The sequence below is a fragment of the Homalodisca vitripennis genome, chromosome 7, assembly GCF_021130785.1.
Source record: "Homalodisca vitripennis isolate AUS2020 chromosome 7, UT_GWSS_2.1, whole genome shotgun sequence".
Lineage (NCBI taxonomy): Eukaryota > Metazoa > Arthropoda > Insecta > Hemiptera > Cicadellidae > Homalodisca > Homalodisca vitripennis.
This window is the reverse complement of record NC_060213.1, coordinates 108,954,365-108,974,928: the sequence shown is the minus strand read 5'-3', so window position 1 is coordinate 108,974,928 and position 20,564 is coordinate 108,954,365. Positions and strand designations below refer to the sequence as shown.

Here is a 20,564-nt window from a genome sequence, read left to right as displayed (position 1 = left end):
GATGGGAACACCGGACCGGAACGCGGACTACCGGGTAACGACACCCTCACATAAGTTATGAAAGCACCACACGTTCAATGTACTCGTTGAAATACTTTACAATTGAACTTCAACTTGCCTTTACTCTCAATGAAATCAGTGCCATAACGACCTTTAGAGGGGACTTTACAAAGGTACTGTAAAACTTATGGAGTGTGATTATCTTAAAAACATTTATTTAACCACATTAGGAGTTATTTACCGTTTTCCCAATCGAAGCTTATGAACTATTTCTCGCCTAATGTAATCTGTAATTGGTAAAGTTGTTAAAATTGGACAGGCCAATTAAAAAATGTATCAGATTAAATAAAGCTAACGAAACTTTATATCTTTTTAAGTTTCCAGCAACGTAATGGTACATTTGCAAATATGATTTTGATTCGCTGGAAGATGTTGTTAGGGACACGAAATTTGGGGTCCACAAAAAGTCACATTCTGAACGAGTAGGCACTATCTAGGAACAAGACTGTATTTTAAATTAGAGACTATATCAGGAACAAAATGCATTATTATGTAAGTTTATGTACGTTACGAACAAAAGCGATTTTATTTATTTATTTAGTTATGATTACTACATGCAAATTCCAACGTTATTAAGGTATTAGTTCGAAGAGAAAAATGTAACGTTTCGCAAGATCTGACTCTCTCAAATATAAAGCATATTGTTGATGTACTTTGGGGTGGGTCATTTTTAACGGTTTATTCGCTACCCTCAATCTGAACTAGATACCTAAATTCAGACTTCTATAGCACTTAAGAGGTCTATCAGTGCAGATTTAACAGAGCTATGTGAATAGCGTATACATCGTTCCGTAACATTTATTTGTGCTGGAAAACCACATACGTATTGGATAATTATTGTGGACAGCATGTATACAACAGGAGTTCGTTTTACAATATGTCATATAACATAAGTTTGTAATGTCAGTCAGATAACATAAGGGTATAGTTAAGGTGTTAATTTCATGTACAACGGTATTGCCCAGTACTTTAGCAGTTATAGTGCAATAATCCGTACACGGTGTTGTACTCTAGATCGTATCACGACAGTATGAAGGCAGTGATTCTACTAGTAATTATAGTAACTGCTGCAAAACTAGTACGATATAAAAACAAGTAAGACAAAATTTGGAGATTAAATGTAGGCTCAATCCTTTGGGATCAATGCCTGCATTGTACTGTTTACAATTTCCTCCTATTCATAAATTATACGCACCATGTTCCGTGGGGAGCAGAAAGAATTAAAAGAAAAGATCTTTTTATACATCAATTTGATGAGCATGTAAAAATAAAACGAATACAGTGACCTCTTGATAGTTTGACGGTTACGAGACCGGGCTTTTGGATCGCCGAAAACATCAGACTGTCAAATGTTGGCTATATTTTACTAAATTTAACTATACTAGACAATAAAATTCTATTTATGATGTCCTCTTTAACTATAAATAAATAATTTAGACGTTATTTTGACGAATACGCTATGGTACATTTTTACGTACCGTACAGAAAACGGCGGACAGCTGAGGGTGTCGGATTATAATATGTCGGACTATCTAAACTCAACTGTAGATCCTCCAATGTCAAAATATAATTTTGGATACAAGTAGGATAAACTGAAGAAGGAAAAACCAAATAAATAAAATTCAAAATTATTATTTTAAAATAGCATGTGTAGATGAAAAATTAAAATTATAAATTTAATTAAGAACTCCCAGTTGCAGTTCATTCAGGAACATGTGATCTCCCCCCCCCCTATCCTCGCAGTCATCGTAACAGTAACGCAATGAATGAACAAAGCACCCCACTGTGTACAATACCTGTTGTATAGTTGGAGGGGGGAGGGGTAGCTCATTGTCTAGTGTTCCATTCACAGGTAGAAGGTACCGCCCTGCAGATAGAAGGCGGCAGGTCCTGGATCCTCCTGGCTCAGTCAGTAGTCTTCTCCTGCTAGTGTCGTTAAGATGTGCTCCTCTGGTGCTATGGAGGTGTCATCCTCTTCAAGTCGCAAGGTCAGTTTAAGTTTAAGTTTCCGACACAAGATTAAACATTTCCAAACATAATTTGATTAGTTTAAAAATTTTCCCCATTTTAACTTAATAAACGCTATTAAGTATATCTACTGTTGGAGCAAATCTTTCGTTATCACATATTTTTAATTGATCAGAAAATATGTTTGGCTAGTATTATTAAATTTTATCAGGAATTACTATTAAATATAGTTTCTTTGCATAATTGAATATTTTGTCAAATCACTCTTTTTACAATACAATAAATAGCGATTTTCACAATTTTCCTCAATTAGTTTTTGTATTTTTTCAGTATCACATGAGTAAAAGTTACTAGGTTTAAATTACATTACTGTTCATATAGGCCTAATATCAAATGTATTATATTATGTAAACAGTACGTTTGCACAAAAATTAAAATCTTGTCACCCCAAAAATTTTATTTATAACTACGAACAACCATTTGTAATTTATTAAATCAATATAGACTTTATGTACAAGCTTCACTGCAGTGTTTTAATATTTTTATATTAAATAAGCTAATATTTTATTAAAAAATAATATGCAATAATGTTCTATTTAAAATAATATTGTATACATTTCAATAAAATTTCTAATGTACGATATTTGTTTTAAATAAAAATATTCTTATTAATGCTTAGTTTATGAAGTTTACTTTTACGTCTCAAGGATGCTTTGGTTAGAGTAGCCTACCTACTAACTAAAATATAAATCCACTTTGAGTAGGGTTAATTTAAAATATACATTTAGAAATATTGAATAATTTAAGATAAGAAATCATAACTGTATTCTACTTGTTTAAAATTACGTTTTGTCATTCCACAACATAAATCAAGTTAGTGTCAAAATTCCTTTCACTATTTAGGTCTTAAAATATTGAATAACAGTAAACACTCTTTGTACCTCAAACAAATAGATCATTAATATTAAAATCTTCTTACTCACTGAATGAGTTTGTGATCCACCTTCCAATTGGAATGTGTGTACTTAGATTTGTTTTAACGAGATAAGACTGACTAGAATTTAATGTTTTAATGTATTAAATTATGAAAATAAAGTATAACGTGACCCAATACAAAGTAAATTGTCTGTGAGAATAATATAATTTTTCATTTTAACTTTGAATCTAATGTATACAAACTTTTGCAAACATCTCTGAATGCGTTAACACATTAAATCTGTTAACTGACAACAATTTGGTGAAATTAAGATTATGCACAATTAATTACATGCATTTTTAAAATCCATCCTGTAATGAAACATCAGTGATTAAATGCTCGGTTTCAGTAGAATTTTGGTAATGTGGAATTTAAGTACGCGGTTCATCCTGGCAATGGCCGAGCGGTCCGAGACGTTGTTGGACTTTGGATCTGAATTAAAGTTAACGCAAGTTCAAATCTTTGACCGAACCACTTTGTATCAGTACTGTATCGACTCTCCCCCTTCTTGTAGCAGATAAATTCCTCGCACAGACCAGTGGTCTGTGAGGACGATCAGAATAAAGCTCAAAATAGGATCATCATTCTTTTGAATAGTTGAGTATCGTTTCACAATTGGGGAAAAAGGGCATAAATTTGAAATGTGAAGCTCATATAAAGGCTTTGATTTTTTAAATGTGTGGATTGGCACGCCTTTGGGTATACAATGTACTGTACGATAACTCAGTTTTAACGACTTCGATCTATTATGGTATGGAATGATATTATCACAAGGATTTATTCAAATTTTAAATGAAAATCAAATTTAATCATGTCGAGTTTTTATTATGTAGGTGCTTAATTTATTGTGTTTATTGCGATTAACAACACGGGTGCTTAAAACAAACACTAAAGTAATAATAAGAATAATCATATGAGTATAAAGTTTTAATATTGCATAACATGATTTAGTGAATAACATATTACAATTATTCTGATGGTATTTCATATTATCCCTCGAGAACTCAAAGTAAGACAATTTTAGATGTATCGTATCATTTTGACAATTACGTAACGCTATTTTTACAATATATTCTGATTTTCACTCCGCCAATGCTAGAAATCACAAAAATGTGTAATCACCATAACATACTGAAGGCACTGGTTATGTTTACAGATCAGGAAACCCCTGATGGAGAAAAAACGGAGAGCCAGGATAAACCACAGCTTGAACGAACTCAAGAGGCTAATCACTGAGGCTTCCACCAAGGTAAAACTAGCTGTTACACGCGGCTTTCTCTACAACTATCTACACTGAGCATTGAGCTTACATAAATTAGATTAAAAATTAAATATTTTTAAATATTAAAGGATTTAAATTTGAGAGATATTTATGCGAGAATAATTAGTTGTGGAGAGCCTAGAGGAATTATTACGACTGATATCAAATAAAAACGTGTCGCCAACTATATAAAAATTAGGTATTATTTAGATATATTCATTACCAAAAACATCGCAATCAAACTATTTTAATATGTTCAAATAGAACGTTATTATGTTACCATTATTTAGTTGGGCGGACGAACAGGTCTAAGTAACAAATTTGTAATAACTCTATTTTTGCAACCACAAAAAACTTTATTTCTTAGTTTTTATGTATGAACCGAATTGCGATATTTTTTATCTTTTTGGAAAGGAAAACAACTCAATTTTATATGATAAGTGATTTTATAGTACTATCACGGCTTTCCCTGAATTCCACATTAGTTATGAATTCATTAAAGCTTCATCCTGAGGGACCTGTGTATAACGTTAATGTTTATTTTTAATTTCAAAGACTCGGCAGTGGGTCGGAAACACCCTTAAAAAAATTGTCACAAATTTCTGCTATTAGACAAAAAGAAGTACGAAGCACTACCATTGAATTAATAAACATATCGTTCGTATATTTAATGAACATTGACGTTTCCATGGCATTACAGATGAGTAAATATCGGCCAAGAACAAAATAATATTTGTTATGAATAAATATTACGCTATAGTGAGTAAAACACAGGTTTTTTAAGCTTAGCGCGTTTGATAGTTTAATTTTATCGTCGATTAATTTGTTCCTGAAAACGATATTTTTTCATTTGGAGTTTAGTTATGAAGTTGGTAAACAAATAACAGAATTGTGACATTTTATAATCGTATATGAATTGATTTGTGGCATTTTGGTAATAGCTGTTTATAATATTCCTTAAAACATTTAGCTAACAATCCATTAAACTCAGGTACTATGAGGGTTAACACGATGGCTGCAGCAGATGCCTTAGTGCGCTTGCTGTCTTTATGAGAATACTTATTCTGACTCAAAATAGACCAACATTGAAGTGGTTAAACCTCTAGTCCACATGTCTATACACTGTTCATAATGTAACCCAGTTTTTATGATAAAGGAGAGGCCGATCCCTTTTTAAGTCTTATTCTGTTTGTCCTCATGGGCCACTGGCCTGTGCGAGGATCTTATCAAACAGAATAAGGGAGAGAATCGATGCTGTTCAAGGCCGATGGTACTGATAAAAACTAACTTAGACCCAAACTCCAGCGTCTTAGACCGCTAGGCCATCGGCTCTCATACACAATTTAATATTGATTCGCCCTCTTAATGCTATTAATAAAAACTGTTGACATTAAATAATCATACTCTTTCCAGGAAGGAGCTAAAGCTAAGGCGGCGAAGCTGGAGAAAGCCGACATCCTGGAAATGGCGGTGAAGCATGTCCAGTATCTTCACGATAAGTACAAGGTCGCACAGCAGAAGGAGAATCAGAGAATCCCCGCCGTGAGCAAACCTATTTGTGAAGAGAGACCGCTTCCCTCCATCCTCCCAAAGGGGTTGACATCCGCCCAGGAGAGGTTGCGAGTCAAAGGAGTAACCAAACTGCCCAGTGGGGAGATCGCCTTGGTTATCGCTTCAGAGAGGACCTCACAACCACCTCAAACAGAACCGCCCAGGTTGATGTGGAGGCCCTGGTGATTTCGAGTAAAAACAATTGTAAATAACTTAGTTCCTAAAAAACCATTTAGTGGTTTGTAAAAGTGTCTTTCAAACAGTGTACAGAATACTTTATTGTAATAATATTAGTATTGTTAATGATAGCGAATCTAAACTTAAGATCGAGTGTACTTGATATTGTTCTAATTATGTTTTTGTCCAATTCAAGTATGGTTTTATATTTTGAATGGGTGGAATTTTACGATGGCTCTATTTTGAACAAGAATTGGTTCAAAGGAATCGAAAATAGTTGATCATACGAGTATTATTTTATTTATTTAGGTATTAATAAGCTAAATTTGTACTCATAATTTGTCAATTGCCACTGAATTTCCTGTGTTAAATATTGGACAAATTATTTGTTTGGAATTTTAATATTCATCAATAAGCGCTTCATACCTATCTTAATTGGATTGGTCTAATTTAATTGTATTAATTAATACATTAAGCCGTTTATAATGTAACCCTTCTTGGTTTATCTTTGTATACTACCTAAAGAATTTTAATTTATTACTTGTACACCATACCCACGAAACTAAAAGATGTTTAAATATTTAGTTTAATTGAATTGGGAAGGGACCGGTTCGACCTTACTCCCTGCCTGTCATTTTTTCCAAACCGTTAAATTCTAATTCAAAAATAGTTCAAAAACCTAGACTGCTCACAGACGACTACAGTGATGCACTTTATGCAATAATTGGTAGTTACTATATGTGGCCTCGGAATAGCACAGTTCCAGCCAGACTGCTGTGTTTTCTGTGGTTTAAATGTTTACAAGACTAATTGAATTTTACTTTTTAAAGATTAATACACCAATTAAAAAAATATTTATGACTATTTATCTTTTCTATATTTATGCTGTTTGTAAATAATTTAAATTTACTTATTAGTGTTTTAATTTGTTATAATAACGTTTATATAAAATCCTAATAGGTTACTATATTATAATACTAGCCTATATTATTAATTATTTGGACAAATAATAAAATAATGTACTTTAATGTACAGTCAAGAAATCAAGTCCAATTATGTCATGTGCACTCATATTCTGTTTTTATCTATTTTATTTATTTATAAACCAGTGTGTACAAAATATTGAGATATCGTGCAGCATGTTTTGTTCGTAAAAAGTGATATTTAGTATTTATGCAGTAGTTTTAATTTAGATTTTAAGTATACAACATTTTGTACAAAGTTAAATAAAACTGTGATACCAAAAGGATGTTGTATTTTTTATATAAATGATGGTACCAGTTATAATAGGATGGATAATGGTAGCATCTAATTTGGTTTCGTGATAGTGCTGGTTCAAATTCTGCCAGAACCTGAATATGTTTTATCAATACCAATGAATTCATTTTCCACCTATAGCTACTCTCGTGGTTAAATACCACGCTTATATAAAAGCATTCTTTAAGAAATAGGCAGAATAAGGTTAACCACGGAAAATTTCTGAAAAATCAGATTGAGTTAAACGCATATTAATATTACAGTATGCTATTACATACCACTAGGACTGCAACACTATGTTGCATTTTTATGTTGGCAACACTATCAACTTTTAGGTTACAGTACTGGATACAAAAAAAAGGAAAATTTATTTTTTACTGTTAAATACAAAATTCTAAGATTTTAAATGACGGTGTTAGGTCCTTTAAACTACGAATCGTTGGTTCAACGACATTTTCTGGTAGTAAGAAATAAGACAGGGAAGATTACATAACGGATCGTTGAGAAAAGACCCATTTTTATATATAAGTATATTTATATATATATATATATATATAATCATTATATATTATAATATATATCATATATATATATATATATATATATATATAATTGGCAAAAGGGCTTCAAGTATGATTTTGGTGGTTTTGGCTTAGGAGAGTTATAATCTAGTAAAAGTGTTTAACTTATTTTAATCTCATCCACTTGGTTGTATCGTATAACCATCCAATCCAAAAGTTACAAACAGACTTTGTTAGTTGTATGTGCTTACCAAAATCAGTGTTGGAGTTATATGGCTGTAAGTAGCACATAAACACATAAAAAGTCAGATACAACCCTATCACTCTTATATGAATTGTTATATGCATTGTGTTTTTAACTCAAAATGTTCGATGTAGGACAGTAGACATTATATTCATTCTTATAGGACGATAATGTTAAATTCTCAATATTAAAACAGAATTGTTTAGAATATAAATAAATAAAAGTATATATAAGTATAAATTATAGTTTAAAATTGTACAATTGTAAATAATATGTCATCACAAGTAAATTATATACTTAAATTATCATAATTTTAAATCTAGATAATACATGAAGGAAAGGAACCGCACAAGCACTTGGCCCTGGGCTTCAAAATCTGTAAAATCCCCACTGACTCTATCCAAGTTGATTAAAAATTACCTTATCATTTGAAATAAATTATTACAAGTGAATTTCAAGTGCAAATGCTAAATTTCTGCAAAAAAATATTTCTGGACCTACATTTTCAAAATTTGTTTCGGAGAAAATTTCAGGATGTCTCCCTATCTTGATAAGCGTTCCATTTCATTTCATACCCCCAAATCACTGCATATTGCCTCTATCCCTCATAATGGAATTCTGACCCACCCTTACCATTACTAAAATACTAGAATTCTAGTGATTAAAAATATATAGGTTTGCCACTATTTAAAAAACGGCTCTCCAGGTTGTGAGTAGAAATCGAATCGACGGCTCTTACAATATAATAAACATATTTATCTTACAAAAATAAGTTGATGTACAGTTACTACTTCAAGATAGGGGTCTCCATTCTTTTTCGTTCAAGGGTCAAAATGAAAGATTTTAACAGAGAGAGGCGGTCCAAGTTCTCGTGTATTTTATCGGTTAGATACGTATTCTAACTAAAAAGAATTTAAAGTTCTACAGTAATTAAAAGCTGATTCAGTAGGTTTTGTAAGAAAACTATCAACGATTTCACAAACATTACAAAAATACTTTGTACTCATTTACAAAGAAGAACGTTACAGAAACACGATTAGTGCGGAAATGACCAAATTGTAAGTACTTTTATCTGGAATCTAAATTTTGTTTATCCACTCTAGTTAATACACATCTAAAATACGTAAAACATTACAGGAAACTGCTAAGGCAAAATATATTGTTTATAAGATGATATACAGTTTTGTGTACAGTCAGAAACAGAGCTTCCAACTCTTCTGGCATAAATTACTCACAACAAGCATCAAACATTACTAGTTATGATAATGTTTTGTTATACAACAGATATTTAGTATTATTACTGTGGTTAGCCAAGAGAATAATTACTACTACGCAAAATACGACCCTTGGTGGTATTGAATTATTTTCTGTGACATCATCGAATTAAATCTTCATGCAGATGTTGGATCATCACCATCCCCATATCCAAAGATTCTGACTAAATAAATACACGAACGCATACTTAAGGAATCACTTGTACTATTTGGAAGATTGTTATGGATTTAAACTGAGGTTTACGGAAGCAATAACACTGACACTATCAGAAAGTTGTTTACTAGATCTTAGACACCGCTTCGTATCAGTACACAAGTCGTCCCTTTTATTTTTCTACGTTTACACGGACGAATTATCACTTGATTAAGTAAAAAAATTATTAGTGAGTCTCTGAAGACGACATGTCGTACTGAAGACAACGATTAATAATTAACAAATTTTGCAAACTGTATATGGATAATGTCTACAAAAATAAAACGCAGTATCAAAAATAACGCAGTATGTGTGTAACTCTTTACACACTATGCTAGGACGTTTAAAGCAGCTTTCAAAAAACCAGCCATTAGTTATCGTCTCTGAATAAATACACTAACACTATACTTACTATAATGATTACGGCTTATAAATATATAAAGTGTTATGAATAACTAACAATTAATTGACTTAAGACTATAAAATAAAAACAAAATACTGGTTTTATAACTTTTAGCATGGTAGCTTTAATAATTTAACGTTTATTGAAAAATAGAATAATTAAGTAATGTTACATTTAGAAACATTCATTTGAATGACAGCAGTTTATTAAACTATTTTTAATGCATTGTAGTAGTTGTTCATTCCCATCATTTATTTATATTATATAAAAAATATATAGCTACCCAGTTCAAACTATTTAGCACAGCATAAAATTAAAACAACACTTTTTTCACAAACTAGTAAAGAACAATTTAAATCACTGCTAGAAAACGAAGACAGAGTAATGGAAAACGTTTTTCTTGAAGGAATTGATGGAAGTAAGGCACCGAATTTAGAGTAATGCCTTCGGGTAAGTCTATTAGAGATCACTCTCACTGTACATAGGATTCTGGAAAGTCGATATTGCCTGTTTGTAAATCGGGTTTTCTCCCTGTAAAAGAAGCAGAAACAATATTTAGGTGCTGTTTTTCAAGTTTAACTAATATAATTTGTAATGCAAAAGATCATTCATTCGGAGATGCTTGCATACAAAAATACTTCTTTCTCTTTGGCACTTTTTAACATAGTAATAACAAAATGACATCTTCCATTTTTGATGTGCTGTATTTTTTATATAAATTAAAACATGTATGTATACAGATCACGCATTTAATCATACAGTCACACATTGGAAATACACGCATAACCTACAACTGTATTTGTGAAAACAGCAAACGTCAACACACCGCAAAAGCCCTAGAAGAAAAAAAAAGAATTCAAGACAGTACATGAACACAGGACGTGTTGCGTTCCTCGAAAGGGAGGGGGACACGAGAGTAGCGAGGGTGGGTTTTGTGGTTAAAATTGAATTGAAAAATTATTGAAAAATCCAAAGTTTATTTTTGCAAACTCCTTATTTTTTCATATTTCTATCTATTGTGAAAAATGAGAAAAAGCATAAAAATATTGTTCGTTAAATTTGTAGGTCAGGATAGCTATATTTTGTTTGATCTTTTAAACTTTTGCTTGTGCTATATTTGTTTTTTGCGCCATCGCTCTATAAAAAGTGAAAAGAAGCAAAAAAATGTTTAACTTAATCAGTTTTATTACAAATATATTGTAATATATAGAACATAAATTTATAGAAACAAATATAGTGTTTACAAGTGAAGCGCACAGTGGTTGGACTAGGAATCAGCACCGCGCATATAGGCGTCATCGGCACTGTGCGTACTTTCAGCCACCCCGCCACTCAGTATAAATAGATGCAGTTGCGCCCAACAACATCCTATATGGGTGTTGGTTTAAATTTCACTGTCTGTGAAGATTCCAAGCGTGTAATAACACAACATAACTGCACTCAGGGTGACCATGAATTCGCAAAAAAATGACCAGAACGCGTAAACGCGTCAAAGGCGTTAAGAGCGTCATTAGATCGCGTAAAAGCGTCCATAGCATTAGAAGGGCCAAAAAGTTGTAGGTCAAAAAGATGTCAATGTTTGAAAATAGGGACCAGTTAGGTGGCCGGTTAAGAGGGAGGCTACTATAACTTTTAAATATACTTATTTCTTTAAATAGAAATGGTAATTACAAAACATCTGAAAATAACCAATAGTTGTGACTTGTGCAACCCGCTTGATCTACTTAATGTAAAGTGAAAAGCAAGTTGAAATCAAAATATTTCATCAATAAGTAAAACAAAAATTCAATACTGACCGTGTCCCATTTAGCCATTGCACGTTCCTTCTCGAACTTGATGAACTCTCTGCGGTCATGTATTGTGGTGACTAGCTTCCACAGCAGGAGAAGTGCTGACCCGATTAGCACAATAGCTCCGATCACACTCAGCACAATACCTGCTCACAAGGAACAACAGTAACACAGATGAACTCTCTGCGGTCATGTATTGTGGTGACTAGTTTCCACAGCAGGAGAAGTGCTGACCCGATTAGCACAATAGCTCCGATCACACTCAGCACAATACCTGCTCACAAGGAACAACAGTAACACAGATGAACTCTCTGCGGTCATGTATTGTGGTGACTAGTTTCCACAGCAGGAGAAGTTCTGACCCGATCAGCACAATAGCTCCGATCACACCCAGCACAATACCTGCTCACAAGGAACAACAGTAACACAGATGAACTCTCGGTGGTCATGTATTGTGGTGACACCACAGCAGAAGAAGTGCTGACCCGATTAGCACAATAGCTCCAATCACACCCAGTGCTTACAAGGAACAACAGTAACACAGATGAACTCTCTGCGGTCATGTATTGTGGTGACTAGCTTCCACAGCAGGAGAAGTGCTGACCCGATTAGCACAATAGCTCCGATCACACTCAGCAAAATACCTGCTCACAAGGAACAACAGTAACACAGATGAACTCTCTGCGGTCATGTATTGTGGTGACTAGTTTCCACAGCAGGAGAAGTTCTGACCCGATCAGCACAATAGCTCCGATCACACCCAGCACAATACCTGCTCACAAGGAACAACAGTAACACAGATGAACTCTCTGCGGTCATGTATTGTGGTGACTAGTTTCCACAGCAGGAGAAGTTCTGACCCGATCAGCACAATAGCTCCAATCACACCCAGCAAAATACCTGCTTACAAGGAACAACAGTAACACAGATGAACTCTCTGCGGTCATGTATTGTGGTGACTAGCTTCCACAGCAGGAGAAGTGCTGACCCGATTAGCACAATAGCTCCGATCACACTCAGCACAATACCTGCTCACAAGGAACAACAGTAACACAGATGAACTCTCTGCGGTCATGTATTGTGGTGACTAGTTTCCACAGCAGGAGAAGTGCTGACCCGATTAGCACAATAGCTCCGATCACACTCAGCACAATACCTGCTCACAAGGAACAACAGTAACACAGATGAACTCTCTGCGGTCATGTATTGTGGTGACTAGTTTCCACAGCAGGAGAAGTTCTGACCCGATTAGCACAATAGCTCCGATCACACCCAGCACAATACCTGCTCACAAGGAACAACAGTAACACAGATGAACTCTCGGTGGTCATGTATTGTGGTGACTAGTTTCCACAGCAGGAAGAAGTGCTGACCCGATTAGCACAATAGCTCCAATCACACCCAGCACAATACCTGCTTACAAGGAACAACAGTAACACAGATGAACTCTCTGCGGTCATGTATTGTGGTGACTAGCTTCCACAGCAAGAGAAGTGCTGACCCGATTAGCACAATAGCTCCGATCACACTCAGCAAAATACCTGCTCACAAGGAACAACAGTAACACAGATGAACTCTCTGCGGTCATGTATTGTGGTGACTAGTTTCCACAGCAGGAGAAGTTCTGACCCGATCAGCACAATAGCTCCGATCACACCCAGCACAATACCTGCTCACAAGGAACAACAGTAACACAGATGAACTCTCTGCGGTCATGTATTGTGGTGACTAGTTTCCACAGCAGGAGAAGTTCTGACCCGATCAGCACAATAGCTCCGATCACACCCAGCAAAATACCTGCTTACAAGGAACAACAGTAACACAGATGAACTCTCTGCGGTCATGTATTGTGGTGACTAGTTTCCACAGCAGGAGAAGTTCTGACCCGATTAGCACAATAGCTCCGATCACACCCAGCAAAATACCTGCTTACAAGGAACAACAGTAACACAGATGAACTCTCTGCGGTCATGTATTGTGGTGACTAGTTTCCACAGCAGGAGAAGTTCTGACCCGATTAGCACAATAGCTCCGATCACACTCAGCACAATACCTGCTCACAAGGAACAACAGTAACACAGATGAACTCTCTGCGGTCATGTATTGTGGTGACTAGTTTCCACAGCAGGAGAAGTTCTGACCCGATTAGCACAATAGCTCCGATCACACTCAGCACAATACCTGCTTACAAGGAACAACAGTAACACAGATGAACTCTCTGCGGTCATGTATTGTGGTGACTAGTTTCCACAGCAGGAGAAGTTCTGACCCGATCAGCACAATAGCTCCGATCACACCCAGCACAATACCTGCTCACAAGGAACAACAGTAACACAGATGAACTCTCTGCGGTCATGTATTGTGGTGACTAGTTTCCACAGCAGGAGAAGTTCTGACCCGATCAGCACAATAGCTCCAATCACACCCAGCAAAATACCTGCTTACAAGGAACAACAGTAACACAGATGAACTCTCTGCGGTCATGTATTGTGGTGACTAGTTTCCACAGCAGGAGAAGTTCTGACCCGATTAGCACAATAGCTCCGATCACACACCCAGCAAAATACCTGCTTACACAAGGAACAACAGTAACACAGATGAACTCTCTGCGGTCATGTATTGTGGTGACTAGTTTCCACAGCAGGAGAAGTTCTGACCCGATTAGCACAATAGCTCCGATCACACCCAGCAAAATACCTGCTTACAAGGAACAACAGTAACACAGATGAACTCTCTGCGGTCATGTATTGTGGTGACTAGTTTCCACAGCAGGAGAAGTTCTGACCCGATTAGCACAATAGCTCCAATCACACCCAGCACAATACCTGCTTACAAGGAACAACAGTAACACAGATGAACTCTCTGCGGTCATGTATTGTGGTGACTAGTTTCCACAGCAGGAGAAGTTCTGACCCGATTAGCACAATAGCTCCAATCACACCCAGCACAATACCTGCTTACAAGGAACAACAGTAACACAGATGAACTCTCTGCGGTCATGTATTGTGGTAACTAGTTTCCACAGCAGGAGAAGTTCTGACCCGATTAGCACAATAGCTCCAATCACACCCAGCACAATACCTGCTCACAAGGAACAAGAGTAACATATAATTTTATATTATATGAGGACTAATAAAACTTTATTTAAAAAAAGAATATTTTATGTCCTACACAATAAATTTAAACAGAAAGTTCAATGTTGGGTAAAATAACAAAACTATATATAAACATTATATCCAAGCTTTCGTTCTGTTCATTAAGACTTTGGCTGCTAATTAAAAAATAAAATAAATAATAAAATAAAAAAGGGCTATTCCTGTCCCCCTTCCTTTCTACTGCCGCCATCTTGTTTCGTGCCGTCACGTTCGTCATTTACTATTGTCCTCTGGTCAGTCGTAGGTGGTTTGTGCAGTCGAATGCAGACACATTGTGACTTCTATAGTTCAGTTTTAATAATTAGTGTTGTGTTTAGTTTTTCTATTAAGTGCATGTTTTAGAGTTAGTGAAGTTGACACACAACATGGTGGTTGCGATTCCTGACATAGGCGTGTCACAACGCTCTGGTATGATTAATTCATTTTAAAATAGTTTGCAATTGAGTTTGGTTAGTTATTTACCTGACGAAGAGATCAGATTTCAGATCTCGAAACGTAGTGTTACTGATTTTTTGTTTCGCTTAACAATGATAAATTACTGTTTCTTTCACAATCGTTCCATCGTCAAAAACAAACTACAAACAAAGAACTGCAAATTTAGTTAAAAATCATTTTAATCCCGGAAAGATTACAATATGATTCATTACTAGGGCCTGCTGCCAATGATTCAATCAAATTATCTTTATTTTCTAGCTTCAATAAACCAAATTTGTTAAGGAAGGAAAACCACCGGTGGTAGTCTAGCGGATATGACGATTATTATATGATAACTGAGCTAAGCGACGTTCGAACGTGGTTACGCCTTGAATGGTTAACCGCTGAGAAATCTTGTGCTGGTAGCAACCGGATGCCTGACTAATGGTGATGGTTTGGAAGTCTTCTTTAACATGTTGGTTTCCAGGTTGTGTCAGAGAGGACTTGTTCTTAGTCTTGCCTAAGCCTGGTAAAACCAACCTTTAACTTTTTAATTTTTTTTTAATCAACCAAAAATATTTGTTTTAAAGAAAGCAATTAATAAGGTCACTTGCTTAGAGAAGATAACTATTTGATTCACTATTCAATTGCCAAAACTACGAGTAATTAGAAGCCTAGCCCATCTATGAGGGATTATAGATGCAAACGTCACTAATAAATCACCAATCAAAGTATTAGGTTTTCTTTTGTTTTATTTTTTGTGCTTCTGTGTGTCATTTTTTTTTCAATGCAATCGGAAACTTTCATATATTAGAAACACCTTAATAGGTTTTTAATACAAATCTCGATTTGCAACATGCATTATTTCATATTTGGTACAATTCTCCTAGTACATTTAGTTAATCAAATCCTTTTACGTGTGAAAAACTTGCACTTTGGAAGCAGATTATACAAAAATAACACGTCAGTGAGAAATGATGGCACCGGAAGAGGATCGAATTATGGAGCCAAGCATAAACAAATCATACACCCAATGAATACAATTTTCATATTACATCTTACAAGATGCTGGCAAGATTGATAACATAGTCAGAAATAGAACACTAAGATTATACAAAAATAACACGACAGTGGGAAATGATGGCACCGGAAGAGGATCGAATTATGGAGCCAAGCATAAACAAATCATGCACCCAATGAATACAATTTTCATATTACATCTTACAAGATGCTGGCAAGATTGATAACATAGTCAGAAATAGAACACTAAGATTATACAAAAATAACACGACAGTGGGAAATGATGGCACCGGAAGAGGATCGAATTATGGAGCCAAGCATAAACAAATCATGCACCCAATGAATACAATTTTCATATTACATCTTACAAGATGCTGGCAAGATTGATAACATAGTCAGAAATAGAACACTAAGATTATACAAAAATAACACGACAGTGGGAAATGATGGCACCGGAAGAGGATCGAATTATGGAGCCAAGCATAAACAAATCATACACCCAATGAATACAATTTTCATATTACATCTTACAAGATGCTGGCAAGATTGATAACATAGTCAGAAATAGAACACTAATAAATAATAAATAGTTTTATTGCTCATCATACAACTTAATATTATATGATATTGATTTTATATTAATAAATTCACATTAAAACACTGAAAGTGATCTAAACTTGCTTGCTATCATTAATATTATTATAAAATAAATAAACACATATCTTCAAACTATTTTTTTTTATTGGCGTCTTAGTATTTGTAGTATTAATATTGCTACTAATGTTGCAATAACAAGATTTCAATTAAAATGATTAGTTAACAAATAAATAAACACTAAAATAAATAACAATGTTAAAATTTTGAGCTGTAAATAGTTTAACTATAAACTAAATGACAGCATTAAAACTTCCTATTTCAAATTATTTTGTAAAAGATTATTGAGTCAAATTAAGTTAAAAGTGGAGCACACCTTGATGTTATAACATTCAAAAACAAAAACAATACATTATTAACAATTTAACAAATTCTCTAATCACGTCAACAATCATTCAAACTGTATAATAATGTAAATAGCAAAATTGAGATTAACCATCTATTTTTATTGTTATATTATACATTAAAACATAAATATAGACTATTTCCAAAATTAAACTTCAACCTAAATTTAATTTTAATTAATTCATTAATTTTATATTTATTAATAAATGTATAATACTGTATTTTTAACTATTATAAAACATAAAAAATCCATAGTGTTCGTAAAATTGCTATTAACAAAATTGTTGTAAAGGCAATAAAGAGTTTATTTATCTAATAAAATAATATACTCAGTTCACTGTAGAATAAAATAAGATTGTTATTCAACCAAAGTTAGTGATGTGTTGATGTAATAGCCACATTCATGTCGTCTTTGGTCCAGAGTTACCCATGGATATCGGTCCCTTAATCGTCCTGGATCTTAGGGAATTAACTGTAGAAATCAGACTTTAGGACAGCTACCACGAGGTATCTCGAGGAACAGTTACACATCGTCTCTCTACATCTCACTGTATTTTTATGTTGATTTTTATGTGTTATGTTGTATGTTAGTTTAATTTTTTACGAGGTTAAGTGGTAGAGAGGACCTTATAGTCCTAACTTCACCTCTAATAAAGACATCTTTCATTTCATTTCATTTACGAGGTACAAATCAGTATCAGCTGATTTTGCTGTTCCACGTGTTTGAAGAGGCGTTATACAGAGAGGAGTGATACACGAGTTATACTCTTTCATACAGTCTGTCTTCCTGTGCACATTTCTCTCACATTGAAATATTTTGATTCCAACACTTCATGAAATTGTTAACAGTTCGACTCTCTTTACACGTAATAGTTTCCATCTCCAATCGAAAACTTTAAATGAATGTTAAGAGTGACTGACAGGTATTTAGTCTTACAATCATATGTTAGTTTGGTTATTTAAACACATATGTGACAGAAACGGTAAAATACAAAATAATTGAATCGTAAAAAGTACGGGCTATATGGTGTAGTGGTAGCATACTCGCCTGGCAAGTGAGAGATCCGGGTTCGAGTCCCGGTGGAGCCAGTACTTTTTGTGATTCAATCTTTATTGAAAACTATTTTTAAACATAAAAAAATTAATCTTAAAACTAATACACAACATAAACTTATCTACTCACCTAACACATTAACTGGTAAGGGGCATTCCCTCTCTTTCTTAGCTTTGATGACGATTTTCCTCTTCTCATCATAGGAGTAAATATAAGCGAACCGACAAGCGTCATCATCGTAGTAGGCACAGAAATTCTCATCCGGGTCTTCTCGATCTGCGGCAATTCATATTTCACTTTTAATTAAGGCTATTTGCTAATACGTGATTCCTGACCTTTTTTAAAGCTATTTACAATTAAGTGGAAAATTTACGTATTACAACAGTGGAATGTGGATATTTCGAATAATTTAAGTTTGAGTGTCCACCATACATTATTTCTGATCTATGATTCCTACAAATAGAAGACAAGGTTAAAATGCTTTTTCTTATACTGTTGGGGAATTCTAAAAGAGTTAAAACAAATTTACAATTTTGTCATCGTGGCTTGTTTTTTATCTATTTTTACTACAAATTATCAAAAGAATGCTTCGGAAGTGCTGCATCTGATTTTTGTCAAAATATATATGATGCAATTAGAACTAAAGTTAATTTTGCTTATTAGTTACTTTTCCAAGGAAGATATGCTTGAAATAAATCCAATATATAAGGTTTTGATGGAAACCTCAGCTTCCGGAAAGGTGCCTGCAAGGAAACACTAAAAATTCAATGGCTAGATTTAGCACAGGAAGTTTATATACTCATAAAATACAATCGGAATATGGTTAGCCGGTCGGAGTAGCCAAGGTCTGTAACAGCCTATGACTTTTGCAGCTCCACAATTATTGTTACATCATTACATGGCCCAGCCAACTTAATCACAGAAATGGGGTTAACTGTGAAGTCTCTTCTATTATAATATGCTCGGCTGTGGTCATTTGGTATTCTTTAAGGATCAACAATTTGGTTTACTTATATATTTTTTGGGAATAGTATTTTAATCACACAACAAATCAATTTTGAGATTTTATGGAAATATTCATTTTGTAGTCCCCTGATTTGGAAATACAGGTCACATAAAAAAAGTCTGTGTGCGTGTGTATATTTTTGTCAATCCTTCCATGAACATTGTTGGGATCAGGCGGATGGCGTGGTTATGTTAGTGTAGCTTGTCGATTTTTCCAATTAGAATTCTACACAAAAAAAGGAAAGACTTCATCAAGCAAGATATAGAACAGACCTTCAAGGGAATATTCTTCCGGTGGCTTAAAAAAAAAAAATCCCTTTTAAATTGAGAAGGAATTACTGAAATGGAAGACCAATAGTAACATGAAACTATAATATATTTTTAATTTAATTTTGCTTTGACAACTATACCACCGATCTCTGTGAATATTTAAATGAAGAATAATTGCCTATTTACCACTTATTTTAAATTTTGAATAATACATTCTTATGGGTGTTGTTAACAAAATTGTAGCTGCTGATATTTTTATAGAGGATTATTACCGTCAAAACTATTGCCTGAAATATAATATTTGTTGGGACTAAAAGATCATACAAAAGTAATAAAACGGATGTTGACAAAAAATTATTTTTATTACTGGCAAAATACATAGTTCAATATGACACTCAAGGCCTTTTAAGTGCTAGATTAAAACGGACCTCCTTTACATTGAAAATATATACTCTGTAGCTGCTATTCATTTATTTGGTCAAAAGAAAACATTCACTGTACTCATTAAACGTCTTAGCAGTGTAATTATCGGACAGTAATCACTTTATTTTCACTCACCTTCTACAACATCCATAACAGTCAACTCAAATGTACAGTTAGCGGCACACTCTACTCGGCTCCTCAGGCGTGATAGAACCTGTCTTGTACACCAAACACTGCACACACTCCTTGAACTCCTTACACCTGTTCGGACATGTGTCTGTAAGGAGGGCACACAATTATCACGACCGTCAACTCAAATGTACAATTAGTGGCACATTCCTAAAGCGTGATAGAACCTGTCTTGTACACCAAACACTGCACACACTCCTTGAACTCCTTACACCTGTTCGGGCATGTCTGTAAGGAGGGCACACAATTATCACGACAGTCAACTCAAATGTACAATTAGTGGCACACTCCTAAAGCGTGATAGAACCTGTCTTGTACACCAAACACTGCACACTCTCCTTGAACTCCTTACACCTGTTC

At 34.4% G+C, this 20,564-nt stretch overlaps 2 protein-coding genes, 1 long non-coding RNA gene and 1 other non-coding gene across 4 annotated transcripts; 2 read left to right on the top strand and 2 right to left on the bottom strand.

Moving 5' to 3' along the window:
• The first annotated feature begins 4,172 nt into the window (after positions 1–4,172).
• On the top strand, positions 4,173–6,064 carry LOC124366585 (transcription factor HES-2-like). Its single transcript, XM_046823178.1, has 2 exons — positions 4,173–4,253; positions 5,679–6,064. The coding sequence occupies exons 1-2, from the start codon at positions 4,176–4,178 to the stop codon at positions 6,000–6,002; spliced, it is 402 nt and encodes a 133-aa protein (XP_046679134.1). The 5' UTR covers positions 4,173–4,175; the 3' UTR covers positions 6,003–6,064.
• Positions 6,065–9,981: 3,917 nt separating this feature from the next.
• LOC124366179 lies at positions 9,982–11,916 on the bottom strand. Its single transcript, XR_006922788.1, has 2 exons — positions 11,682–11,916; positions 9,982–10,416 (listed from the first exon to the last, which is right to left on the bottom strand). It is a non-coding gene; the product is annotated as an uncharacterized LOC124366179 (long non-coding RNA).
• A 603-nt stretch (positions 11,917–12,519) lies between these two features.
• LOC124366178 (integrin beta-PS-like) lies at positions 12,520–20,196 on the bottom strand. Its single transcript, XM_046822537.1, has 3 exons — positions 20,151–20,196; positions 18,447–18,593; positions 12,520–12,703 (listed from the first exon to the last, which is right to left on the bottom strand). Exons 1-3 carry the CDS (start codon positions 20,164–20,166, stop codon positions 12,558–12,560), a joined length of 309 nt encoding a protein of 102 aa, XP_046678493.1. The 5' UTR covers positions 20,167–20,196; the 3' UTR covers positions 12,520–12,557.
• Trnaa-ggc lies at positions 18,282–18,352 on the top strand. The gene has a single exon. It is a non-coding gene; the product is annotated as a tRNA-Ala (tRNA).
• Positions 20,197–20,564: the final 368 nt, after the last annotated feature.